This window comes from Aquarana catesbeiana, linkage group LG05 (assembly GCF_042186555.1).
Source record: "Aquarana catesbeiana isolate 2022-GZ linkage group LG05, ASM4218655v1, whole genome shotgun sequence".
Taxonomy (NCBI): domain Eukaryota; kingdom Metazoa; phylum Chordata; class Amphibia; order Anura; family Ranidae; genus Aquarana; species Aquarana catesbeiana.
The window spans coordinates 295,372,714-295,400,415 of record NC_133328.1 but is presented as its reverse complement, the minus strand read 5'-3'; the positions used below and the strand labels follow the sequence as shown (position 1 = coordinate 295,400,415).

Sequence of the window (27,702 nt, the reverse complement as noted above, 5' to 3'; positions counted from 1 at the left end):
CCCTCTCCAGACGAATCACATGACTGTGATGTCATCAGAGGTCCTTTCTCTTCCTGAAATCTAGCAGCTTCTCTGGGAAAAGAAGACATCCATGTAACCAGCGTTTGGATGCATCATCACACAGATTGCCATCAGGACAGTCCTGCTGTAGGGGAAGGTAGGGCTGTGTATTGGAGAACACATGCTTTGTGTTATACAGAGGTAGAGACAGCTCCAGGAGCTGTTTCAGCACCATCTGATCATCCATGAAAAGTGGATTGTAATATATCCCTACCCAGTACTGAGACCTCTGGATGGATGTCATCAACCATTTCTGATTGGGAATAATGTACTATTTCTGTGTTGGGTTTGCTCAGTGCAATCTGTATTGTCACTGCAGGGTAACCCATGCAACACTGTACATGACAAATGTTGATCCATAAGTGTGTGTATTCACAGTACCCCTCACAATACACTCACTGCATGTCAGTGAATGGAGATTTCTGATTGCTTGCTATTAGTTACTATAGCTTGCTCTTTGTATTAATGAATAAGGCTGACCATACACTATACAACCTCATCTGGATCTACCTACAACTATGTAGTGCAAGGACCTGCCTGCTTGCATTCTAATTGAATGGATTGTTTGGGTTTGTTCCCATATTTAAATTTAAAGGAGATTGTACAATCAGATTGTATAGTGTATGGCCAGCTTAAGAGACAGACTGGAACAGCCAGAATCTGGAGCAGCTGTGCATGACAACCAATCAGCTTGTACATTTAATTTTCAAAGCTTAAAGCGGAACTAAACTCATTGATTTCATGTGTTATTAAACCCAAAACATTTTCCAGTGTGTTTTAACCACTTGCTTACTGGGCACTTTTACCCCTTTCCTGCCCAGTCCAATTTTCAGCGCTGATGCACTTTGAAGGACAATTGCGTGGTCATGAAAAACTGTACCAATTAGAAATGTTTACATTTTTTTAACGCAAATAAAGCTTTCCTTTAGTTGTATTTAATCACCACTGGGTTTTTTAATTTTTTTGCTAAACAAACAAAAAAAGAACATTTTGAAGAAAAACTATTTCTTTTCATAGTTTTGCAAACAGGTAATTTTTCTCCTTCATTGATGTGCGCTGATGTGGCAGCACTGATGGGCACTGATAGGTGGCACTAATAGGCAGCACTGATGGGCACTGATAGGTGGCTCTGATAGGCAGCACTGATAGGCAGCACTGATGGGCATGGATAGGCACTGGTAGGCGGCACTGGTGGGCGCTGAAAGGCAACACTAAAGGGTGACACTGTTGAGGAGGCACGGATGGGCACTGATTGGCAGCACTGTTGGGACTGCACTGACAATCAGGACACTAATAATCAGTGCCCTGATTATCAGTGAAGATGTTCCTTTAACACAAGCCAGTTATCAGCTCTCTTCTCCCTTCCTAACACTGTCAGGGTGAGGCAAGGAAAGCCAATAACTGGCTTGTGTTTACATTGTGATCAGCTGTCATTGGACACAGCTGATCACATGGTAAAGGGCCGCAGTGATTGGCCTTTTATCATGATGTGTGATCAGCTGAGTGCGAAGGATGCGTCCCAATCATGGGAGGATGTCTATGGACACCCTCCCGGCAGAGTAAGCCCACGCTATAGCATGGGTGGGAGGGGTTAGTATTGGATTTTATACATGTTGTCTTAAGGGCCCTTTCACACCGGGGCGGTTTGCAGGCGCTATTGCGCTACTAATAGCGCCTGCAAACCGACCTGAAACAGCCGCTGCTGTCTCTCTAGTGTGAAAGCCCCGAGGGCTTTCACACTGGAGCGATGCGCTATCAGGATGGGGAAAAAGTCCTGCTAGCAGGATCTTCGGAGCGGTGAAGGAGCAGAGTATATACACCGCTCCTTCACCGCTCCTGCCCATTGAAATCAATGGGACAGCGCGGCTATACCGCCGGCTACAGTGCGATCTGGAAGCCCATTCATTTGAATGGTCTGCAAATTGCATTAAACCGCACAAAAAGTACATAAACTACTTTTGAATAATGTGCCTGCCTGCAAACGCACTGTGGGCACCATTGCTATTACTCTCAATTGAGCTGTCAAGTGTCTGGTGTCAAAACTGAGCACATGAACAGCAGCATGGTATCTAAAGATCAAACAAAGGCTAAGATGGCAGCTTCCTTGGCCTTAAAGGAGAGGAGGGTTTGGTTATGCTTTGGAACCCGCAATATTTATCTCTCCTTGAGCGGTTCAAGGTCCCTTGGTGGCATCTTCTAACAGATGCTGGGCTGCAGCTGTGTTCATTGGCTGGTGCCGGATGAAGTTACAGCTGGGCAGGTGTTTAGTCATCCCGGCACCTGAGATCTGTGCAAAATGAAAACTGAACAGTGCATGCGCAGCTCAGTGTACATTCAAAAAAAGACTGAGAGCAGGTAGAAATTTGTTTTATTGCAGAAGAGATACTGCGTGAAGCTGAATCTAGAACCTGATTGGGTACTGTGGAAAACTGCTCCAGTTTTAGTCATTTCTCCCCTATAGTGTTTTCGTGTATGTGCGGGAGTTGGGGGTGGAAGCGATCTGTAACCTTTGATTCCCATGTCTAGGTTTTACTAGGTTTATTTCCAGTCTGAAAATGTTTCATTTGGTAACATGGCAGGGTCATGGTAGGATATTTGACACAAGCTTTCAGGAAATGTATAAATCCTTGTAGCGGCTGATCACCCCCTAAGCTGGATGTGTCTAGATGATTTTTGTTGTGTAATGAATACACATCATCACAGGATCATGAAGGCTTCTACAATCTGCTGCTATTACTGCACCTTCTGTCCTGCCTCTCAGCATCTCTGTACCCAGGAGTCGTCTCTGGTCACATGACTGCCATGGAATTTCAGGTCCTGTCTGCAGCATCTTCCTGTATGAAAGGAGATGGAAGCTTTGGTGTCCATTCATAGGGGTGGAGGGGGCTCAGACCTTGATGCTTCCTTGCTGGATTGATGGAGCTGTTTAAGCACCGTCTCTCTGGACTCTGTCCAGGAGAAAAACGAGTTCTAGGTGTGTGGGGAAAGTCAGCGAGTCAGCTCCACTCACCCAAAGGACCTTATTATAACTCCATTTCTTATACTGTCTCATCACTTTTTACCAACGATTGTAAGAAATTGAAATATCACATATGGAACTGAATTTTTTGGGATAAAATGAGCATTCGGGACTCATTCACACCACAATGCATGCATGTTGTGTTTGCCTGTTATATGCCTACATACATTTTTTATGTACATATACGATTGATCTGGCTGACCTCTATTTTCTCTTTGCCATTGTACCATTAAACAATACAGCTTGACTCAAATCAGCCCCTTAAGAAGGAATTTAATAATTCAAAAATATTCCGAAACATGTTGGGAGCGTGTATTTTTCATTTTTTTTTTTTATTGAAAAAAAAGAGTGCATGCTGCACTTTTTTCACTGCTGGGCAAACACAATGCGCTGGTGTGAACTGCATTCATAGGGAACCATTACTTTTTGGTTGCCATGCATTGGTGTGAATGAAAAGAGGAGGTGCCCCAGGGATTTTATGGGCAAGGGTTGAAACCAGACAGAAAAGTAGAAGGCAGATGTAAAAAAGTAATACAAAATGTATTAGTTTATAAGACATACAAAATTACATTTAAAGATATTCAAATAAAAAAAAACAGTGGTTAATATATAGTAATTTACAGCAAAAATTCTGAGTCATGAAATGGGTCTCATAGTAGGGGGCCAATCAATATACATGAGTTCAGAGCTCCCATCATGTTTCGGAATATTTTTGAATTGTTAAATTTCTTCATAAGGGGCTGATTTGAGTCAAGCTGTACTGTCTAATGGTACAATGGCAAAGAGAAAATAGAGGTCAGCCAGATCAATTGTATATGTATGTAAAAAATGTATGTAGGCATATAATTGGGAGGAAGGCATAGGGAAATAGACATAGGACAAACATTTTATGGGAATTGATGGTACTTACGAAATAACCGACTGTGATAAAACATAGTACACATCAAGGTCCTGCTTGGATCATGGTCTGTGTCTCAAGGTAGTCCCACAGCGTGGATCATTTAGGAAAGTAGTCTCCAAAAAGTGACTTTAGTTAAGCATGGTAATTCTTAGCCAAACAATGGCATATAGTTATGCCTTGGCAGTATTTTCAAAAATTTGGGAGAATGCAGCAAGTTTGCCGGACAGTGGGGGACGCTGCATTGGTGTGAATGAACCCTTAAAGAGGTTCTAAACCCTAAAAACAAAACAAACAAACAACAAAAAAAAACCCTGTAAGACAAAGGCACAATGAGCTAGTATACATTGCATACTAGCTCATTATGAAATACCTTAGAACTATGCCTTGCAGTGCCGCCCACACACTGCCGAGACGGCTGACATCTTCCCCGGTGTTTCTTCCGGGTTCATGGGCTCCGATGCTGTGATTGACCAGAGCCACGATGATGTCACTCCTGCACATGCGCGTGGGAGCCGCCGGTCACGGCACAGGGCTCTGAAGAAACGGCACAGGCGGCTGTTCCTTCAGAGCGCATATGCCGATGGCGGCGTATATAGTAAATATCTCCTAGACGGTGCAAGTGTCCCGGTGTCCCGATCTCTGCAGCGCAGCGCCGTGCCGACTTCCTGGCGGGCTCTGCACGTGGGGTGTGCGAACACGCCGGAGCTCATCCTTACTTGCAGTTGTACACCCAAGGGCACATTCACACCGAACATTGGAGCCAAATGCTTGGCTCACAGTTGCAGTGCGGTCCTGCATTGTAAAATTGCTGTTCAGCAGTTGCGCCTCCCAAATGCCTGTCAGCTGCTACTCTACCGTCCTCTGAAAAGCAATCCACCACAGATCACTTTTCAGAGAGCGGCAAGCACTGCCACCTGTCTGAATGAGACCTAAATAATGTGGGAAATATTTAGAATGACTCAACAATACTTTTTTTTTTCTTCTTAAGTGCCATGATTCTGCTGTACCTGAACTTGGGGACTTGGTTACTCTTCATATCATCAGCCAGGGCTAGTCCTGCAGATGAAAGTGCAGCAAGGGGAGGCCACCCTGATCAAGGGGACGCTGCTTTGGATGAGAAACACCAAGACACCTATGGCACATTCGCGTCTGAATTTTATGACTTGAGATATCTTTCAGAAGAAGGTGAGTGATTTTACTTGTATACCGAGTGCATGTCAGGAGACTTCTTTTGTGTTTGGTATAATGGAAAAGGGTTTTAGTTTCTGCCTGTGTCCCCACTGGGTATAATTTCTCTCACTTCCTGTTCCAGTGACCACTGAGGCAGATCTGTTTGACTGGAACACATACAGGATTCAAAACACTTTTAATAGGGTAAGAGGGGTGGGAACATCTGTCAGGTTCCTCCTGTCAGGCCGACAGTAGTCACAGAGACATAATGTGCTCCACTGAAGACCTATACAGCAAAGACAAAAAAAACCTGATCGAGATTCTAACCCGTCCCGTTTACTGCAAAATAAAAACGTTTGGGCTTTAGTTGCTTTAAAAACAATCTTTCTTGGATACAAATATGCCTCTGTGGTCTTTCCTGAAGGCAAACTTTGCTTATGCATTTATTCATCAATTTTCAGTTTGAATTGCTCTAGTTTATCCTCTTCAGCCCAAGAAGATTTACCCCCCTTCATGACCAGGCCATTTTTTGCGATACGACACTGCCTTACTTTAACTGACAATTGCGATGAATCTGAACAACTTTGCTGTTTTGTTTTTTTTGCACTATATACAAAAAAAGACTGACAATTTTGAAAAAAATATATATTTTTCACTTTCTGCTATAATATATATCCAATGAAAAAATGTAAAAAATGAATTTCTTCATCAATTTAGGACAATTTGTATTCTGCTACATATTTGTGGTAAAAAAAAATCCCAATAACTCGTGCAGGACCCTTTTTTTGTGCGCACCACAATTGGATCGCATGGGTGGATTCACACCCATGCGATCCGATTCATGTCCGAATTCACAGTTCACACCGATCTGGGGGTGTCATTAACTTTCTATTGACACCCACAGCGGTTCGCAGATTGCAGTGTGAGCTGCCTGCGATTCAGGTGTGATGCGGGAAGCCGCACTGGATTCACAGGGTTTCCCGCATCGCACCAGTGTGAACCGAGCCTAATACAGTGATCAGTGCTAATGACACTTGTAGGGAAGGGGTTAATATCGGGGGGGGCTATGAAAGGGTTAAATGTGTTCCCTAGGAGTGATTACTAACTGTGGGGGATGTGCTGTGACTCGGGGAATGTAAAGATCTGAACACAGGAACAGCACATTCCCCTCTCATAGAACAGTGATCTGCCTTGTTTACATAGGCAGACTGCCGTTCTGCCTTTCTCCTGAACAATCGGAGGGTCCCGACGGACATCACGTCTGCCGGACCCGCTGATTGGCTCCCACTGCACTCCAGACCCGGAAGTATATCTGCGGTGGGCGGTTGCTAAGCGGTTAAGAAGACACTGGGTGCTTTAGTCTGCAGGCAACCACCCAAATATAAAATATTACTTTAAGGCGCATCGATCATTTAAAATGGATCTTGCATCACCTATATATATATATTTTCATATTATTCGTGTTAAAGTGGCACTAAACAATATCCTTATTCTTCATCAATCATCCATACACATCCATTATTTATTGGCCCTGTAAAATAGGTTTTGGTAACTTGTTTCTTACTGTGTTTTTCTGCCTCCTTGTAAGTTCCTCTGTGAGCTCCCAAACCTCTTCTTTCCCCCCCTTGCTTCTGTTTGTTTGAAACAAGCAGTGCACATAAGTTACAGTCATGTGCACTGTTCTATACACACCAGGGGCGACCCATCCATTAAGGGTGCACGGGACCGCCCCCCTCCTGTCCATCGCCGCCCCCCATCCATGCATCCAGCCCCTTTCAGGACACCAGCGCATGGATTCCAATGGGGAGGGGGGTGTTTTTTTGAAGCACCGATTAGAGCCAGAGGTTCTAATAGGCTTCACTATAGGATGGGCTCGGATCACAGAGAGTGTGCTTCGATCCCACCCAGGTGGGTTACAACAGCGAATAAACAATCGCTGTTGTAACACTGATTTTCATCCCGGTCAATCAGGAAGCCGGTTTTGACACTGGTCACCTGATTAGCTGAAAGGACAGGCGATCCTATTGGATGCCTAGCAGTAGGAGGGGAGGAGCTGGAAGCCGCCATGGAGGAAAGGACACGGAGCCGCTGCACCACGCTGCCTGCCACCCGCCGCCGCTGATGGGGTAAACGCTGGACCGTCCGGCAAACAGCGGGGGGGTGTGCCGCTCAGAGGTTGGGTGGGTGTCAGCCACCACTGATACACACTACAAATTCCAAAGTCTATAGTTCATCTTGGGAGTGAGCAAGAGAGGATGGCTTCATTCCTACATAAAATGGGATCAAGGAGAATGAAGGAAGCCATCATCAAACAGGAAATCAGATCACAGCAGAAAGACATTTGGAGATTTGAGGGTGGCTGAGAGCGAAAGAAGGTACGTTTTTGAGTTAAAAATGCATACCAGACTAGATTTTTTTTTTTTTTTTAAAACCAGAGTTTGGTGTCATGTTAAGTGTGTGAATGTGAAGTAATGAGTAATGCCGCGTACACACGATCGGTTTTCTCGTCGGAATAAGATATGACGGCTTTTCCGACAGGATTTCGCTCAAGTTTGCCTTGCATACACACGGTCACGCAAAAGTTCATTGAAATTACGACCGCCAAGAACGCGGTGATGTACAACACTACAATGAGCCGAGAAAATGACGTTCAATGCTTACGAGCATGCGTCGAATTGTTTCCGAGCATACGTAGGGATTTTGCGCGTCGGAATTGCCACAGACGAACGCATTTTCGGATAGGAATTTTTCCCAACTGAAAAATTGAGAACATGCTCCCAATCTTTTGCTGGCTGGAATTCCACCAGCAAAAGACCGATGGAGCATACACACGGTCGCAATTTCCAATGAAAAAATCTCATTGGTCTTTTGCGGGCCGAAATTCCGACCGTGTGTGCGCAGCATTAGTGTATTTCCCCTCAGAGATCACAATACCCCCTGGAAAATATTTTCATCTGCTTTTCTCTTCAGAAAGTCAAAGCCACCTTTATTCAGGCATCATCCAGGGTCAACATCTACTTCTTGCACTGAGGCGACACAATTTGTAAATCCGTGTACCTGTTCACTTCTTGACTGTCTTCACAAATGTCTCACACAGATCAGCCACTGCTACATTCGGGTTGAATTACTAAAGGCAAATAGGCCGTGCACTACGCAGGTGCAGTTGCACTCATTTTCCCCAGAGCTTAGTAAAACTAAGAAAGACTAAGTAAGGCTAGAAATAGCATCTGAAAACCGCCTCCCTTTCATTTCAGTGTGACTTTTCACACTGGGGCGGTGTGCTTGCGGGACGTTAGGAAAAGTCCTGCAAGCAAAATCTTTGGGGTGGTTTAGGGGCGCTGTATACACCGTTCCCAAAACCCCCTGCCCATTGAAATGAATGGGCAGCTTTTTTCCACTTTTTTTCTGCATAGCCGTTGTTCTATAAAAACAGCCAATTCGTCGTGTACCATAGTGTATACGCTGCCGGTGTTCTGTGAAAACAGCCAAGTTGTCGAAATCTGCAATTACTGCTGCTGGAGAGAAACCGGTGTTGAGGTAATTGGAGATTTTGACGAGTTGGCTCTTTTGACAGAACACCGGTTCCCTATTGCCCATGCATGAAGCGTGCTGTGCTTTCCAAATGGCCCGACAGTGGGGGGGGGGGGAGAAGGACGGCCGAACTTCCGAGTGATCGTGCTGTGGCACGATCTTTAGGAAGTAGGGACAGGTACCTGTTACCCCCCTGAAAGGTGCCAAACGTGGCACCGGAGGGGAGGCTGATAAGCGAAGCTTCCACTTTTGAGTGGAATTCCGCTTTAATATGGTGAGGTTTTCTTATCAGTTCTCTCTACATGTGTCTTTATTAATGCTAACTCTGCAGAGAGCTTTTCTCAGCTGAAAATATGTGCATTATTTTGTGCCAATTGTTCTCTGCCATAAAGAAATCACAGCACAATGTACCTCTACATAAAATCATTTATAGCAAGTGCCCATCTTATTATGCCTAAAAAGGACAGAAAAATCTCTAGCTATCAATCAAAAGCTGTCAGCTCTTATTTATCACTGTTCTAGAATAAAGTGGGATTTGTTAGTATGAGCAGTACTGAGGCTTTCCATTAGATACCTTTATACATGAGGCCATAGCTTGTTATTTTATCTCCATGACCCTTTTGTGACTAGAGCTTATTCACGCCTAGATGCCAGATTTAGCAGTATTGGTACACACAGGTAAAGTGATACTAAAGATATTTTATTTTTAAATACAAAACATGTTATACTTTCCTGCCCTGGTTTTGCACAGAGCAACCACAATCCTCCTCTTCTTAGGCCCCCACCAGTGCTCCTGGCTACTCCCCACTGCTCCCCAGTGCTCCCATAGCAAGCTGCTTGCTATGGGGGTGCTCGTATGTGCTTGCTCCCGAGTCCATTGACACACAAAAAGGGGCTCAGCCTTGCCTCCTGCTCCCTCCTCACTGGCTGCAATTGACAGCAGCCAATGGCTCCCGCTACTGTGCCTGAGCCAATGGAGGAGGGGGGGGCGGGAGAGAGACAGTTGCTCTCATGCACATCACTGGATCTAGATTGGGCTCATATAAGTAGTTGGGGGGGGGGCTGTTGGCTGGGGGTTTGGGAGCTGCACAAAAAAAGGTTGTTTACCTTCATGCATAAAAAACCTTCAGCCTTTAGAATCACTTTAATTTGACAATAACTATTAATTTGCATACCAAACCCATCTTTATATTTTTAAGGATGTATAGTTAAATATCAAATAAACACAGTATTAACATACCTTCACAAAATATAAATATAAGTTGCCAGCACTTGTATGTAATTGCCACATTTATATAATTTGCTCTTCTTATTATTCATTATTATGTAAGATGTTAAAGGTTCTTTTTACTTTTTAGAGTAATGTTGCATTGCAGTAGATTATATGACTGCTCAATAAACAACATACATTTAACATATTTATTGAAGTTTTAGGTGACTATGGCCAAAGTTTATTTGCCTCTCAATAAATACTGTAACACTACAATTACTGTATAATTGTCAGAAACCATGAATCAGACTGAGACAGAAGTACAGTTAAATCACACTTGTTTAATAATTCTAAAAAAAAGGTAAACAGAGTAAATGTAGTCAAAACATAGCCAGAGCTTAGGAACCGTAACGGATAGTCAGACAAGCCAAAATGTCAGGGAGTCAGAGAGTAACATAGTAGAACAGCAAGCAGGATCTGGAGCCAGAAGGAATGTCAGCCAAGCAAGTCTTTAACAGGAACACAGGAGAGCCTCTTTAGAGATGCGACCAAGGGGAAGGCAGAGATCATCTGGACTGGACGGTTTAAGTAGGCAGGACTGACGAGCAGGATATCAACAGGTGAGTCACTGTGAAGAGAAAGGAGCTGGCAATTATCCGATAGCTGAGCTTTGAGAAGGAAGGCCTGAGCCCGGCCCTGACAATAATGTAATGTTAGTAAATAGAAGCGTCTATAAATAGTATTAAGTGATGTGTAATAGGTAGTGGTGACTAGATTGGTATCCACTGTAATTAAAGTGGTGGCACACCAAGAAGAGGAGGAGCCTAGAGCAACGACGGTGGACCCCAGAAGAGGAGGTTCAGGGCCGCTCTATGTAATACCATTGTACAGAGTAGGTAAGTATTAAATCTTTGTTATTTACCAAAAAAAAATATGTTTTACAATCACTTTAAAAATAGAGTGAGCAGGAGTAGAAAGAGGAAGAAACTGAGGGTGTAAGAAGGTACTAAGTTTTCTTCTGTTTTGCAGGATATCCTTTCCCCACTGCTCCTCCAGTAGATCCATTTGCAAGGATACGTGTGGATGACTGTGGTAAAACTAAAGGATGTTTTAGGTCAGTTTCTGATGGAATTATTTTGCAGTATTAAAGCTGTGGTTTAGGCAAAAATGTATTTTTCTCCTAAAGCTGCAGTCACATCACTTACCTTTATTGATGTTCTGTATGTCCAATGTCATGCAGGCAGCTGAATGCTGTAGAAATCTTCTGTGGAGGGTGCTCGGTCCTCTTCCTGGTGCTGAACTTCTGGTGCTAAGGGAATTAAAATCCTTGGGTCTCCTGTCTGTCTGAGTTTTCCTTACTTTGTCATAAAAAAAGCAGATTTGTTTGACATTATTGGTCTCTTGTGAATTCATGCTGTCTTTTGCTTAAATTATTCTTTTCTAACAAAACCTCCTCTATGTGGTCTTTTATTAAATTCTCAGGTATCTTCCTGACTATAGAAGTTAAACTAACCAGTCTGTAGTTACTTGGTAAAGACTTCGATCCTTTCTTAAATATAGGCACCACATTGGCCTTACGCCATTCTAAAAACATTAAGGCTGGTTTCACACTGGATGCCTTTGGGGCTCCCAGCAGGGGTCCTGTGCGTCTTCGTTCACCATTTCAGGTCTGATTTCAGCCGAATTTTGGGCTAAATTTGGACCTGAAACGTACCAAAAGACGCACAGGGCTCCTGTGCAAATCCCCCCCCCTGGAGCCAAATCGGAGATATGTGAACTGGCTCCACAGAGAGCCGGTCACATTCTCCTGCTATTGTAAATGGGATGCGGGGATATTAGTCATGGGAACAAGTGTTCCCTTCTATTCCTGTCCTGGTGGTAACTTTTGGATATACCTTCACTTTTTTTCCCAGTAACGTTGGTGATCAGGACAATTAGAAAGAGCGTATCTCCGTAACGGGAGAGCAAATACCTAACAAGGTTTTAGCCCCTCACCACTATATCCAAATCTAAAAAATAAGATTTTTCTTTAGTTAGACTCAAAAACACTGTATTTTTTAAACTGCTATATAATATTTCTAGATATCCTTAATCCTATGCATTACAGGATATACTTTAGTGCTTCTGTAATTCTTCCTTGCTAATTACACATGAAGTGATTCTCTTGGCACAGGTAAAAAATATACTGTTTTTTTCTTTTTTTTTATACATTTTAATCACAGTGAATTGTTTTTCAAATTTCAGGTATGGCAAACCAGGGTGTAATGCAGAGACCTGTGATTACTTTCTCAGCTATCGCCGTATTGGTGCTGATGTGGAGTTTGAGCTCAGTGCTGACACTGATGGATGGGTAGCTGTTGGGTTTTCCTCAGACAAAAAAATGGTAAACTTAATAAATAAATAAAAAAATATGTAACACAATGTATTTAAAATAGTCCTAAAAAATCTGGCCATAGCAATCAGGACTACAACTCCTTCACAATTAATATCCACTGTATATTGTTGTATATGCAGTGCAGCTTCCGGAAACTGCTGGTACAAGAGAGGACAAAACAGCAGAAATTTAACATAAGGAAGATGTTTAGCTTTGAAGTGAGTCATTCATTTATACAAAGTTGAGTGAAATTCGATTGTTGGCTAGTAAGCAGTGTGGGACAAAGTATAGGGTCTTTTTCACAAGGGCAATTCGGTGCATCAGCAGATTCTTGCAGCTTGGATCATAGGTGTATGCGAACAGCTGTGGCTGGGACATTTGTACAAAGCACTGACAGGATGAGCGGAGTTGTTGCTGTTCACATGTATTTGCACATCCAGCAGTTATCTACAGTTAGGGATGAATGAGGGATTCTGGACATAGACAGATGCATCCAAGGTTGGACATTTGTCCCTAACCATTGGATGTACGGATACATTGGAACAGCAACAGCTCCTCTCAGCCTGTCATTGCTTTGTACAAGCCTATCAGCTGTTGGCATACACCTATGATCCAACCTGCAAGCATCTGCTGATGCACTTAATTGCCTATGTGAAAGAAGCATTATACTTGCCACACACTGCTTACTGGCAACCAACCTAATTTGACTCAACTTTGTATAAGGCTGGGTTCACACCTAATACCGATGCGGCTCCCAGCAGAGGTCCTGTGTGTCCCCGTTCACTGTTTCAAGTGCAATTTCAGCCCCAATTTTTGGCTGAATTCGGACCTGAAACGGACCAAAAACCGCCCAGGATTCCTGTGCAAATTTGCACCGGAGCCGCATCAGAGATATGTGAACCGGCTCCATAGAGAGCCGGTCAAAATCTCCTGCTATTGCAGATGGAATGCGGGGAACCCGCATCCCATTTGCAATGGTGTGAACCCAGCCTTAATAAATGAGTTACATCAAAGCTAAATATCTTCCTCATGTTAATTTTTTGCTCTTTTGTCCACTCTTGTACCACCTAATGAGGCCAGCACACTAATGACCCAACTGTCACCTACAGCTCTCAGTCAAAGCTTCTGATCGAGTGACCACTGTGGAATCCAATCACAGTGGCGTTAAGGGGTTAACTACAAAGATAAAAAGAGGGGTGTGGATCCTGTCACACAGCCCTAGACATAACTGGGCATATTTATTAACGTTAGGAAAAGCAGGGAAAGTTCAATATTTTATTTAAATCAATATTTTATTGCATCAACGTCAGTGAATGGCAGCCTGATTAATTGGTATAGGTTTTGAACTATGCACAATATCCTTTTATCTTTTGACTGTTTTACTGAATACGTCTAGTTGGGTGATGATTAATGTGATGTTATCTGGGAGGGTTACATTTTCATTATTATTATTAGATTGTATAGTAATTTCATATTCTTCATCTCCCGTGGTACTGTACTAAGTAATAGATATAACAAAGGAAACTAGTGCACGTTATATAAATCCTAAATATTTCAAACACTAATATATACAGTTGTTTAACAAAACAGAGGAGCAAAGGCCTGTTCATCTTATCATTATGTTGTTGCCCCAGTACAAATAGTCTGTATACCGTCCTCAGCTCTTAATCAGAACTTTCTGTTTCAGGGAGGCGATGATGTCATGGCCTGTGTGCATGATGATAATGGGAGAGTACGCATCCAGCATTTTTATAATGTTGGCCAGTGGGCTAAAGAAATTCAGAGAAATCCAGCTAGAGATGAGGAAGGTGTATTTGAAAACAATCGAGTGACTTGTCGGTTTAAACGCCCTGTGTATGTTCCCAGAGATGAGACAATAGTGGATTTGCACTTAAGCTGGTACTATCTCTTTGCCTGGGGACCAGCAATTCAAGGTAAGAAATAAAAAAGAAATCTGTTTATGTTATGATAGATTACAGATTTACAACTTTTATTAGTATTAGGCCCCATTCACATAGGTGCTAAGACCCGTCAATTGTAAAATAGGCATTTGTGTATGTGGCTGTAGCTGCGTGCAGGCTGTCTATGTAAGTGAATGTAGACACAGAAGCAGTACAGACATAGTCACACGTCTCAATCTGACAGGCGTGCAAGGGCGGGTGTGAGACCTTGAACGTAGATCCGTTTTTTTTACATTCTGGGATAGCACAGCTCCCTCTGTACTTTCTGGCTACTCAGGATCTTATAAACCCCCAGCGCTGTTGTCATGTCCTGACCAATCACAAAATACGCAGCCCTAGAATTTATTTTGTGAATAGCCAATAAGAGAAGGGGGTCTTTGAGACCTGCAGAGCTTTCATTCTTAGTGGCCAAGCAGTACAGCAGAAGCCATGCCAATTCTGGCATGTAGGCAAATGGGTTTGTAACATGTAGAAGTAAACCGGCATGGCGAGAATTTGTTTCTGAGGAAAAGGAAGATTTTGCACTAATGCTACTTTACCGGAGTGTGCTTTTATTCTGACACTAGGAACAGCAGGGAAGAGCAGAAGGATTACCTCATTGGTGGGCTACTACTCCTTCATTACCAGGAGAGGTGGCAAAGGAAACAAACTTCAAGTGTTAGCAAAACCCAAAAGCAAAAACTTTAATATATTGCAGCATGCAAGTTGTTATATGTAGAGGCTGTATTAGTTTTCTTTTTTTTGTGCTTTTTTTACCTTTTACCTGTTAATCCTACCAATAACACACTTCCTGCCCCTTCATGCCCACACTCATTTCTCCACGGCATCTACGTATTAGGGCAGCCATAGTTGACACACAGGTTGGACTTTAAACTCTGCCTTTGCTTAGTCTGCCTGTGTTCACCTCCATTGTTTGATGGATCGATGGGACTAGTATTCTACATAATTAAGAAAAGGTTCTTTGTGCTTTCCTTTAAGCTCACAGGAAGTGACAAGGACACTGCATATCTGGCAAATGAAAGGATAAATTCACCTTTTGGAGCATGTTATACATTACACCCATATTTAGGGTGTTACATATAACATGCTCCATGTCCTCCTCTTTGGAAAGCAATTTGAATCGTATGGAAGGACTAAATGGCACAGGTACAGACTAGCAGTGACACTAACCCCTGTCATGATTCTAAACCATAGATCCATGTATCCTTCCTTCACGTTTTATTATCTATTGTTTGGACTTCAAGAGGAGTTCCACCCAGGGGGCTGGTTAAAAAAAAAAAAAATAAAAATCAGCAGCTACAAATACTGCAGCTGCTGACTTTTAATTGGACACTTACCTGTCCCTGGGTCCAGCGATGCGAGGGATCGAAGCCCCGCTCTTCTCCCCCTCCGTTCAGCGGCGCCGGCATTACAACTGTGGGCACCGGGCTGTGGCTTCACAGCCTGGCACCCACTGCGCATGTGCGAGCGGCGCCGCGCGCCGTGATTGGCCTCTCAGTCACCTGGGACCTGTAATGGGTCCCAGATGAATGACAGGAGGGAGGGAGCAGAGCGGAGTCCTTCCTGAGCCGAGGGGGAAGTGATGTCACCAGCCCAGGCAGTGGAAGGGGAAGACTACGAGGGACCCCCTAGCAACAGGCATTTAGAGGTGAGTAAAAAAAATATATATATCCAAATTTTTTTTTTTTTTTTTTTAGGATTTTTATGTATTTTTGTTTTTTTGGGTGGAACCCCACTTTCAGTAATCTATACTAGCTATATAGCATTGGGGAATTGTTGGAAAAGCTGTAGCTTAAAATGCGTTTGCTTCTGATTTCCTTGTTAGGATTCAATTTGATACTGTGTGATCTCAGATGTTTTGGGCTGAAGCAGAGCCACCTATTTTTTGTGATTATTTGGTGTGTGTGATGTTTAGATGGCTGTAGGTGTCTAAAGACATGGTGAAGGGTAGGGGGTTCTGGGGATTTTTTTTTATTTTTTTTGTTTATTGGAACCAATTAATAAATGTATTTTTGCAACAGCCTATAAAAAGTTACTTTTAGTCGGACACAAACCCTGTGGGGTCTGAGAATTGGTCACTGATAATAACAGTCTATTCTTTTACTGGTTGTTTTGCTTGTCTGCAGGATCCTGACATTGCACTGATTATGGGTACAATGCTTTACAGGCTCCTGCAGGGAAAAATGGTACATGCATTTTTTTTTCTGAAAAATATGTGCAATTAATATTTTTGCCCAAAAAGTGAACTTATCCTTCAACAGGTATTTTCTGTACTTGATGAAAATGTTTTTAGCCTGAAAACCAAAAACTAATGCAGCCACCACATCTAAGAACTGGTAAGCTGAAATATATTAAATATATTACTTTTTGGGTTCAGAGGCACTTTCAGTAGTAATTTTCCCTACGGTGCCACTACCATGAATTGTGTGCATGGGGGATGCATACAACTATAAGAGTAAGCTTGAATATATATTTTTTCAAATATCTCTTACTGTAGCATGCCATTCGAAAGCAGTTTGGGTCTTTGACCATCAAGCTCACAGAGTCTTCCATTAAAGACCTCTTGGCGCACCCTGAAATCTCCAAACTGGTGATGACCTTCTATGGTTGTCTTCAGTTGATGGGGGCTGACCCAACCAAGCTGGTTCATATGGGATTGGGTTCAGATATTGCTTGTTCTAGATGTGATCTTGTTGCTGCAAATCTTTTTCATATGTTAAGGAACAGCCCTGGCCTATCGTCCTTCTGGAAGGATCTATTTAGTTTCTTTGAGCACAAGCCTAATCTTCCAATACCGCAAACCCCGGAAGTTGGACTTTTAGGTGTTCTCAATGATTTTGACGCCCGGACGCATGCTAGGACTCTGCTACATATACTGTTATTCTATGCTCGTAAAACTATCTTATTACACTGGAAGGAAGCTGGCCCTCTCACAGCTCATGCTTTCTTTCGTAACGTTCATGGTGATCTACCCAAATTCAAACAGATATATAAAAGTAGGGCATGCTCTAAGAAATTTACCAAGATATGGCAAACATGGTTGGATGTCTCTGATGCCTTTTGGGGAGATGTCTTATCATCACAGCTTACTTATTCAGGTTCTCTCCACTGTTGTAAATTGGTGTGGCATGCCCAAAGGGCTGTTGGTTAATTTTGCTTTGCACTGTTTCACTCTGGTTTATCATCCAAGTTGGAGTTTGGTAGGGACCATGGCACTGCTGTATGGGCAAAGTATGTGGCTTTAGTATGCATGTGTACGTGTGGATGTAGTTAGGGTTCCTTTTTTGGCACCATGTATTTTTATAATCCTGCTTATGATGCTCTCACCTCCTAGGGTTCTCTACTTTTTTTTTAATTGTGCGAGAGCAGGGTGGGTGTCTGATTTCCTAGTGTTTGGGTATCCCACACACACTGTTTATGCAAGAGTAATTTAAATTATCTACATTCCGCCTATGTATTTTGTGTCAGAGTTGTTCTCTTTCTTGTTTATGTTCTATTATGTAAAATCGAAATAAACACCTTTTAAAAAAAAGGTTGAATATATACTGTATGTGGGGCATATAAAAAAATAGGTATTTGCCTTAAACTATTGCTTAAGGCCTCATGCACACGGACGTTTTTACAGCCGCGTTTTTGAGCGTCTATGTTAGTCTATGGATTCATGCCCACCTAGACGTTTTTGAGCTGCAAATGGCCTAGGCGTTTTTAAGCTGTAAAAAAAACCCAGGACCAGTGCGTTCCGAGGCGCGGCGCTGGAGCTGTAAAAACGCGAAACGCGGACAAACGCGCAAAAACGCGACCGCGGCGTTTTTTCGCTCCGGCGTTTTTTGGTTAAAAATAGATGATTGGACACTGTAATCTCTGTAAAAACAGGAAGTTCCTGTCTGGACATTAGATTACCCAAGAGTCCTTTGCACAGCCGTGTGACTGTGGTTATATTGGCTTGAAGATGGCAAGTGCAGTTTCACAAGTGGAGCTCATTAGTGCGGTACAGGCCCATCCAGAACTGTGGGATGTGGCACATCCACTTCATGGAGACCACATACGTAAAGTGAAAGCCTGGGAGGACATCAGTGCTGCCATTACTCCTGGCTGGGAACAAATGAGAAATGCGGAAAGAAAGGAAATAAGTAAGTCTATTTTCCTTGAATGCATGATCTGTTTGTGTGTAATGTAAACGAATATTGCATATTTAACCCTTTGTTTTCCATGTTATTTTAGGCAAAATTATGCAGCGCCGCTGGAAGTCCCTACGTGACCGTGTCAGGAGGGACCTCACGGACGAAGAAAAGGCGGCACGTAGTGGAGCACCAGCGCCAACAAAGAAACAACATGTGTACCACAGCAATCTGCTATTCCTAAGGCAAAATATGCAGAGCCATACCAGACCGTAAGTTTTTTGTTTTTTTCATATATTTGCCTATGTACATTGCTTTTCAGGCAGTATGTTCCATGGCTATTGTAACCACTTTCCGAACGCCACATGTACATATACGTCGGCAGAATGGCACGGCTGCACAAATGGGCGTACCTGTACGTCCCTTTTAAGTTGCCGCCTTGGCGGCACGCTTTCCCATTGCGAGGTCCATGAGTCCGACCGTGGGTCCTGCGGACTCAATGTCCGCGGGCACACCGGCGATCGTCTCAGGGAGAGGAAGAGGTCAATGCCAGTGTAATTTTTACAGTATATCATTGCAATTTTAATCGCACTGATCGCTGTAAAAATGACAATTTTTCCAAAAATGTGTCTTAATTGTCCAATGTGTCGGCCGTATTGTCGCAGTCATGCTAAAAATCGCTGATCTCCCCCATTACTAATAAAAAAAATTTGCAATCATTGCAATTTTAATCGCACTGATCGCTGTAAAAATGAAAATTTTTCCAAAAATGTGTCCAAATTGTCCAATATGTCGGCCGTATTGTCGCAGTCATGCTAAAAATCGCTGATCTCCCCCATTACTAATAAAAAATAAATTTGCAATCATTGCAATTTTAATCGCACTGATCGCTGTAAAAATGAAAATTTTTCCAAAAATGTGTCCAAATTGTCCAATGTGTCGGCCGTATTGTCGCAGTCATGCTAAAAATCGCTGATCTCCCCCATTACTAATAAAAAAAAAATTTGTAAGAAAAATGCCATAAAACTCTCCCCTGTTTCATAGACGTATAACTTTTGGCAAAAAAAACTTTATTAACTGAAATCTGTATATACATATCGGCCTAAACCAAAAAGAAAATTTTATATTTATTTATTTTTTGTGGGATATTTATTACTTAAAAAAATTTTAATTCAAAATTTAAAACAGAAATTTACACTCTTTTTTTATAGCTCCGAAAAAAACCCCCAAAAAAACCCAGAGGTGATCAAATACCACCTAAAAAAAGGTCTGTTTGAGAGGAAAAAAAGAACGTAAATTTTTTGGGGAGCCACGTTGCACGACCACCATTGTTAAAGCGACGCTGTGACAAATCGCAAAAAGTGCTCGGGTCTTTGGCCAGCTGAATGGTCCGGGCTAAAGTAGTTACGTTTATACAATTTGTATTGTCTGCAGGACAACTTCTAACTTTAGACTCCGAGAGGTCGATGCGGAAGATGCTGAGGTTCAGAGACCAAGCAGTCCTATGACCAGCAGTGGATCTCCACGACCAATCAGCGAGGCGGTGTTGAGTGCACAGATGAGGTAACTGCTTCGGTCTGCCTGTCTATCTCATTGTCTGTCCATGTACATGTCAATGTAAACATTTTTGTTCTTTTGCAGGAATTGAGGGCTGTGGAAACACCGTCTCCTGCCAGTCATCAAGGTGGAGAGCAGCGCGGTCGTGGCGGTGTTCGTGGCCGTGGGCGTGGACGTCAGGCGAGGGGCGGCTATAATCCGGAGGCTGATGACAGAGTGCTAGCACTGCTGCAGGAAGTGCGGCAGGAGAGGCGCAGTATGGATGCCTTTTTAGACACCAACAATCCACGCGCCTGCTTCTGCCGCAGCCTTTACCACATCCTGGAGGACATTGGGGGAGACCAAGAGAAACTTTGTATGGATCGCATGTACGCTATTGCAATGCAATACCGTCATGCTAAATTAAGTGGCGGGCCACCTCCATGCGATCCATATAATGTTTCTCATGATCCCCCAATGGCCCCTGGGACCTCAGCAGTGCTAGCACCCCCCTCTCACTATCAGCCCCCTCCACAACGCTAACCACCACCTATGCCGTCCCAGACCTCATTCCATAACCTGCACTCGTATGGTGAATTTCAACCTTCCACCTCCCATTTTCAGCCCCCATACCCTCTACCCCGCTACCAGCAGGATTTTGGTAGTGATCGCCAGGCACAACCATTACCCCGTCCCCAATCCCCACATCCCCAATGCAATCAAGCATCCACCACCACCTATCACCAGTTGTGATCCCAAAATAAATTCTTTTTTTTCTTGAAATACCAGTTGTGATCCCAATCCTTTATTTAATTTTTTTTTTTGATTGAAAATAAATGTGTTCAATTTGTCTTTTATATGATGCACAACAGCACTCCTTTGCACTCTGCTTGCCCTGAAGGCAGAGTGCAAAGGACTCTATCGTACTCTGCCTTCGGAAAAGCGTAAGCTTGCTCTTTTTTGGGCTTAGCCTGGGCTTACCCCGAAGGCAGAGTCAAATTGACTTGTTGAACAATCGTTGATAAATGGACATAAAAATAACAAACTTCAATTTTGAAATGCTTTATTTCAAAAAACACAAGAAAGCAAAGGTAGATGTAATGCAAATATTTTTTAGATATAATCATTCTGCCATGATACCTCTCCATCAGGGGATTCAAAAAATTCTGCAAATCGGTTTCGAATGCTCATGACACGTGCAGTTGAACGCAAGTCCATAAATTGAACCCTCTGAAGTTGGTTAATGGGCTGCTGTTCAACATTATTTCTGTCACTGTCCCGCAGAAAATTGTGCAGAACGCAGCATGCCAGGACGACTTTAATGGCGTTGTCAACATCCAATTGCATACTTGTCAGCAAAACTCGCCATTTGGTTGTGCACACCCCGAATGCACATTCAACAACACGGCGTGCACTGCTGAGCCGATAATTGTAAATTTTTTGTTGTCGGCTGAGACCAGTGCCACTGTATGGCCTCATAAGATTTTCAGCCAGTCCAAAGGCCTCATCTGCCACCATGACTAATGGCAAGCTGGGTTCTTCAGTGCAGGGTAGAGGCCTGCTTTCAGGAATATTGAGTCGTCCCTCATGTAGACGACGTCCGAAGGCCGACTCGCGGAATATGCGGGCGTCACCTTGGCTTCCATATGCTCCCACATCAACAAAAAGAAATTTGAGGTGCGCATCGGACAATGCCAGGAGGACCACCGAAAAATATTTTTTATAATTAAAATATGACGATCCAGAGTGGGGAGGCTTCTTCACCCTGATGTGTTTCCCATCAAGGGCTCCTATACAATTTGGGAACTGAGTTTTTTCCCAAAAAGTGTCCACAACTGATTCCCAGATGTCTTCTGTTGGCTCTGGCATTACAATGTTATGCAATTCCTCCCATATTGCCACACATGTTTCCTTTATTATTTTTGAGGCCGTTGAGAGGCCAAGGAGGAAGTAGTGATGCAAGGAAGCATAACTTTGTCCCGTGGCAAGGAACCTAAGATAACATGATAAATTTAGTTATTGAAAGAGAAAAGCATAAACATAAGTCCTAACCCTACCCTTAAACCTAACCCTATCTCCTAACCCCTAACCCTAACCCCTAATCCTAACCCCTAACCCTAACTCCTAACCCTAACCCCCTAACCCCTAATCCTAACTCCTAACCCTAACCCTAACTCCTAACCCTAACCCCTAACCCTAACTCCTAACCCCCTAACCCTAACTCCTAACCCCTAACCCTAACCCTAATCCTAACCCCTAACCGTAACCCTAACCCCTACTCCCATATGTGTATTCACTTACCTGAGTGTCACTAGCATCCGTTCCTCCGGTGACACAGAGCTACGCATCACAGTGTCCATCCTTTTGAGCCTTGGCCTGAGCCTCTCCAACAGGTCATCAAAGAGCGGCACTGACATCCTTGTAAAGTTAAAGAACTTTGTCGGATATGAGCGCAGTTGGGAATAAATATTGCCAAAGTACCCCGTAGAAAACCGATACCATTGGATGCACCCAAAATTGACGTCTGCTGCTTCTCTCCTCCTCCTGTCTCATTCTCCGCTGCCTCCGCAAAACAATCAGAAGGATTGCCTCATCGATCTTCTGCATGACAGGATCCATATTTCTCAGAAAAATACCGAAAACTTAACAGACTCTGAAACACTCTCTCCTCTCTCTCTGTCCTACCAAAATGGCACCGACACATGCTCATTAACATATTTTCTTTGGTTTCTGTGGCATTGTGGGAAATTTGGGAGTGTATATAGCTGAGAGATGTGTTTTTCATTAAAAAACGCTTCTTAGCGCTAACGCGGAAAAACGCTAATGAAAAACGCGGTAAAAATCGCGTTTTTAGCGCCGGTTTTTCCAGGCGTCGAACCTAGCTTTACAGCTCGTTTTTTAAAACGTCCATGTGCATGAGGACTAAATGTCTATGGAATCTGGAACTTGCTCTTGCTATAAAAAAAAAAAAGAATTTTGCTTTCTAGAACATACAGTACCACTTATGTAAAGAGCCATTGCCATGAAATTTCTGCCTTCTCCCCACACCCAGCCTACTGGAAAGAAATGCTGTAATTTTCTGCATATTACAATTTGCCATCCAGATCCAGAAAAGTGTTTACTTTACTATTATTAGATATTACTTATGCATCGCATCATCCTACTCTTCAGTACACTTCTATCCTTTCTAATGCCGTGTACACACAGTCGGAATTTCCAACAACAAATGTTCGATGTGAGCTTGTTGTCAGAAATTCCGACCATGTGTAGGCTCCATCAGACATTTGTTGTCGGAATTTCCGACAACAAAAATTTGAGGGCTGGTTCTCAAATTTTCCGACAACAAAATCCATTGTCGGACATTATGATCGTGTGTACACAATTCCAACGCACAAAATTCCACGCATGCTCGGAATCAAGCAGAAGAGCCGCACTGGCTATTGAACTTATTTTTTCTCGGCTCGTCGTACGTGTTGTACATCACCGCGTTCTTGGCGGTCGTAATTTCTGACAACATTTGTGACTGTGTATGCAAGACGAGTTTGAGCCAACATTCGTCGGAAATAAATCCAGGATTTAGTTGTCGGAATGTCCGATCGTGTGTACGTGGCTTCACTCTTACCAGCCAGATCCAGAATAAAATCTGACAGCCTTGTGATAAAGACTTCTATGTATGCTGTTAATGTAACTACTGTGATTTTTTTTGTTCAGTAATTTAAAGCCCAACTGAACTTTCAGTTTAAATCCACTAATGACATGCCAAATGCATCAAAACTGTGCAAAGTCTTAGGCTACTTTCACACTGGGGCGGTGAGAGCATTGGCAGTAAAGCACCGCTAGTTTTAGCAGCGCTTTACTATTGTCTTAGCGGCGCTTTTCGCCCACTAGCGGGGTGCTTTTAACTCCCGCTAGCGACCGAAGAAGGGGTTAATACCACCCATGTAGCGATGCTGCCGAAGTGCTTTGCAGGTGCTTTGGCAGTGCTGCTCATTCATTTCAATGGACAGGGGAGGTGGAGGAACAGTGTATACACCAAAGATGCTGCTTGCAGGACTTTTTCTAGTGTCCTGCAAGCGCACCACTCCAGTGTGAAAGCACTCTGGCTTTCACACTGGAGTGACAAGAGAGGCGCTTTACAGGCGCTATTTTTAGCGCTAAAACGCCTGTAAAGCGCCTCAGTTTGAAAGTGGCCTTAAAGTTTGCTTTCTGTAGGAAACTGCAATCAGTGGGGAGCAGGATCCTTGGTGATTGGAGAGCTCTAGCTCTGACTTAACAGGAGGCGTGTCAGACCTCTGCAGAGAAACTACTGCTTCACAGAGAGACCAGCATGCTTGTGGAGACAAGCTTTTCTACTCAGGAGTCAGGTTGTAATACTGATTTCTAAATTGTAATACTTTGCACACCCTTTATTTTGATACAATTGGAATGTATTTAGCTTATTTAAACTAAACTTTAAATTGAACTTTAATACCATTAAAGAACGTATTGCATTTATTGTCCTGGCTGGGGTTTTTTGAAAGGAGAAACCAAGCAGAGGTGTAAGAGGAGCCAAAGAGTTCTGTTTAATATGAATTGAAGAACCATACATCTAAAAGCTGTACCAAAGGGGGGGCGGAAGCTTTGTGTCAGAAATTTCAGCAATATACAGTATCTCACAAAAGTGAGTACACCCCTTACATTTTTGTAAATATTTTATTATATCTTTTCATGTGACAACACTGAAGAAATTACACTTTGCTACAGTGTAAAGTAGAGAGTGTACAGCTTGTATAACAGTGTAAATTTACTGTCCCCTCAAAACAACTCAACACACAGCCATTAATGTCTAAACCACTGGCAACAAAATTGAGTACACCCCTAAGTGAAAGTGTCCAAATTGGGTCCAATTTGCAAGTTTCCCTCCCCCGGTGTCATGTGACTCATTAGTGTTACAAGGTCTCAGGTGTCAATGGAAAGCAGGTGTGTTATCGCTCTCACTCTCTCATACTGGTCACTGGAAGTTCAACATGGCACCTCATGGCAAAAAATTGTGAAGAAGATCTGAAAAAAAGAATTGTTGCTCTACATAAATTTGGCCTAGGCTATAAGAAGATTGCCAAGACCCTGAAACTGATCTGCAGCACGGTGGCAATGACCATACAGCGGTTTAACATAACAGGTTCCACTCAGAACAGGCCTCGCCATGGTCGACCAAAGAAGTTGAGTGCACATGCTCAGCGGCATATCCAGAGGTTGTCTTTGGGATATAAACCTATGTGGGCTACCAGCATTGCTGCAGAGGTTGAAAGGGTGGGGGGTCAGCCTGTCAGTGCTCAGACCATACGCCGCACACTGCATCATATTGGTCTGCATGGCTGTCGTAACAGATAGAAACCTCTTCTAAGATGATGCACAAGAAAGCCCGCAAACAGTTTGCTGAAGATAAGCAGACTAAGGATATTGATTACTGGAACCATGTTCTGTGGTCAGATGAGACCGAGATAAACTTATTTGGTTCAGATGGTGTCAAGCGTGTGTGGCGGCAACCAGGTGAGGAGTGCAAAGACAAGTGTCTTGCCTACAGTCAAGCATGGTGGTGGGAGTGTCATGGTGCTGGGCTGCACGAGTGCTGCCAGGCACTGCGGAGCTACAGTTCATTGAGGGAACCTTGAATGCCGACATGTACTGTGACATACTGAAGCAGAGCATGATCCTCTCCCTTGGGAAACTGGGCCGCAGGGCAGTATTCCAACATGATAACGGCTGCAAACACACCTCCAAGACGACCACTGCCTTTTTAAAGAAGCTGAGGGTAAAGGTGATGGACTGGTCAAGCATGTCTCCAGACCTAAACACTATTGCGCATCTGTGGGGCATCCTCAAACGGAAGCTGGAGGAGCGCAAAGTCTCTAACATCCACCAGCGCCGTGATGTTGTCATGGAGGAGTGGAAGAGGACTCCAGTGGCAACCTGTGAAGCTCTGGTGAACTCCGTGCCCAAGAGGGTTAAGGCAGTGCTGAAAAATAATAGTGGCCACACAAAATATTGACACTTTGGGCCCAATTTGGATATTTTCACTTAGGGGTGTACTCACTTTTGTTGCCAGCGGTTTAGACATCAATGGCTGTGTGTTGAGTTATTTTGAGGGGACAGCAAATTTACACTGTTATACAAGCTGTACACTCACTAAATTACATTGTAGCAAAGTGTAATTTCTTCAGTGTTGTCACATGAAAAGATATAATAAAATATTTACAAAAATGTGAGGGGTGTACTTACTTTTGTGAGATACTGTAAACCCTTTGCAGTTATAAAACACAAATGTTCATGCATTAAAGTCAAATCAAATCATAATATAATTGATGTCTTTCTTGCGATCTTCCAGGTTCTATAACGAGACATGATATTGATGCCCCTCCAGTTTCAGAGAATGTTGTGAGCATTTACCGTTATGAGGATATTTTTATGCCTTCAGCAGCCTACCAAACCTTCTCTTCTCCTTTCTGTCTTCTGCTGATTGTTGCTTTGACCTTTTATCTGCTAATGGGAACCCCCTAAGACTACGGTTGTTAACCTTTGGAAATGACACACGTTATGAGGAGTTATTGTTCTCTTTATTGTGCTGCATATTTTCTGCTGAAATCTTATGCTGGGACAATCGGTTACATGTTACAGGTTATTCTAGCAGTGATTTATTTCATTGAAGATGCAGAAGGTGGATGTTATGCAATCAAGAACATGTGCCAAGACAATGAGTAATGTACTGTAGGTGTTAAACTGCTTAACGATAACCATGCACTATACAATCTCCTTTAGATCTACCATCAACTATGTAGTGCAAGGTCCTGCCTGATTTGACACTAGATGAATTGGTTGCTTAGGTTTGTCCTCATATCGCAAAGTTTTGGTAGCGCTAAAGGAGATTAAAGTAGAACTAAAGGCAAAACTTTTTGTTTCATTTTTTTCATTTTTTTTTTGCTATTGCCATTCAGTTGGGGAGACTTCCCTTCACTTCCCATCCCATATACAAAACATGACGTGAGAGGAAATCCCTTCAAAGTGAGGTAATCCCTGATTGTTGCCAGCACTACCAGAACTAGCATCCTCATTGGAATATCTCCCCTCTATTCTTGTTCTGGTGACAACCCAAAAATAGTGATTCAAATAAAAGATATACGGTAAGCAGGGCAGAGGATACAGTATAGGATATAAGCAGGGCAGAACAGAACAAATATTGCGAATCTCCCTAATGAGCATACAAACTGTAATAAAAACCTGACGTGTTCCAATCCCTCTCCACTCTATCCAAGGCTAAAAAAAAATGTTTTGCCTTTAGTTGTTCTTTAAAGCCAGATTGTATAATGTATGGCCAACTTAACCTTGAATTTCTATTAAATATCTACAGTACACTATACATTTTTCAGTATTTCATTTTTGTGGCATCTGCTAAAATTTTTAGATTTGAGTGATACAGAGTTTCATATCAGTATAATACAGATGTTAAGATCATATATTTTCCCAGAGACAAGCAATTTATCAGTATGGAAATATTCTGTACTGACTATACAGCCATAAAACACTGAAAAAGTGGATTATCTTTTTAGTCCTATATGAGTAATAAAACTACTGCCATAGCATCCTGCATGATCATCATGAGACTGTTGGCTGTTGGAGCATAAGGAGATCAGGATCTCTATTCTACATTATCTGTGGTTCAGCAGGCAAGGTCGTGGAATCAATGCATATTAATGGCACATGCAGACTTTGTAATATCACAACGAAGAAGAAAAGCGGCTCTAAGTGTAGCAGCAAGGGGTTTATAATATACAAAACAAATTAAGAA

General features: G+C 42.9%; 1 protein-coding gene across 2 annotated transcripts; it reads left to right on the top strand.

The window, feature by feature from the left end:
• Nucleotides 1–27,702, top strand: FRRS1L (ferric chelate reductase 1 like). 2 transcript variants are annotated; one of them, XM_073630786.1, is made up of 8 exons: nucleotides 1–157; nucleotides 4,969–5,165; nucleotides 10,921–11,005; nucleotides 12,136–12,274; nucleotides 13,953–14,199; nucleotides 18,448–18,616; nucleotides 19,779–19,907; nucleotides 19,986–20,668. In XM_073630786.1, the coding sequence occupies exons 2-8, from the start codon at nucleotides 4,973–4,975 to the stop codon at nucleotides 19,990–19,992; spliced, it is 969 nt and encodes a 322-aa protein (XP_073486887.1). In that variant the 5' UTR covers nucleotides 1–157; nucleotides 4,969–4,972; the 3' UTR covers nucleotides 19,993–20,668. The 2 variants fall into 2 exon arrangements, with proteins under 2 accessions (XP_073486887.1, XP_073486888.1); XM_073630787.1 differs by lacking the exons at nucleotides 18,448–18,616; nucleotides 19,779–19,907; nucleotides 19,986–20,668 and adding an exon at nucleotides 26,245–27,702.

Coding starts and splice junctions, on each gene's coding strand:
- FRRS1L (XM_073630786.1), top strand. CDS start 4,973: ATGATTCTGCTGTACCTGAACTTGGGGACTTGGTTACTCTTCATATCA. Junction 11,006..12,135: donor AAAACTAAAGGATGTTTTAG/GTCAGTTTCTGA, acceptor TTCAAATTTCAG/GTATGGCAAACCAGGGTGTA. Junction 18,617..19,778: donor ATGCAGAGCCATACCAGACC/GTAAGTTTTTTG, acceptor TATTGTCTGCAG/GACAACTTCTAACTTTAGAC.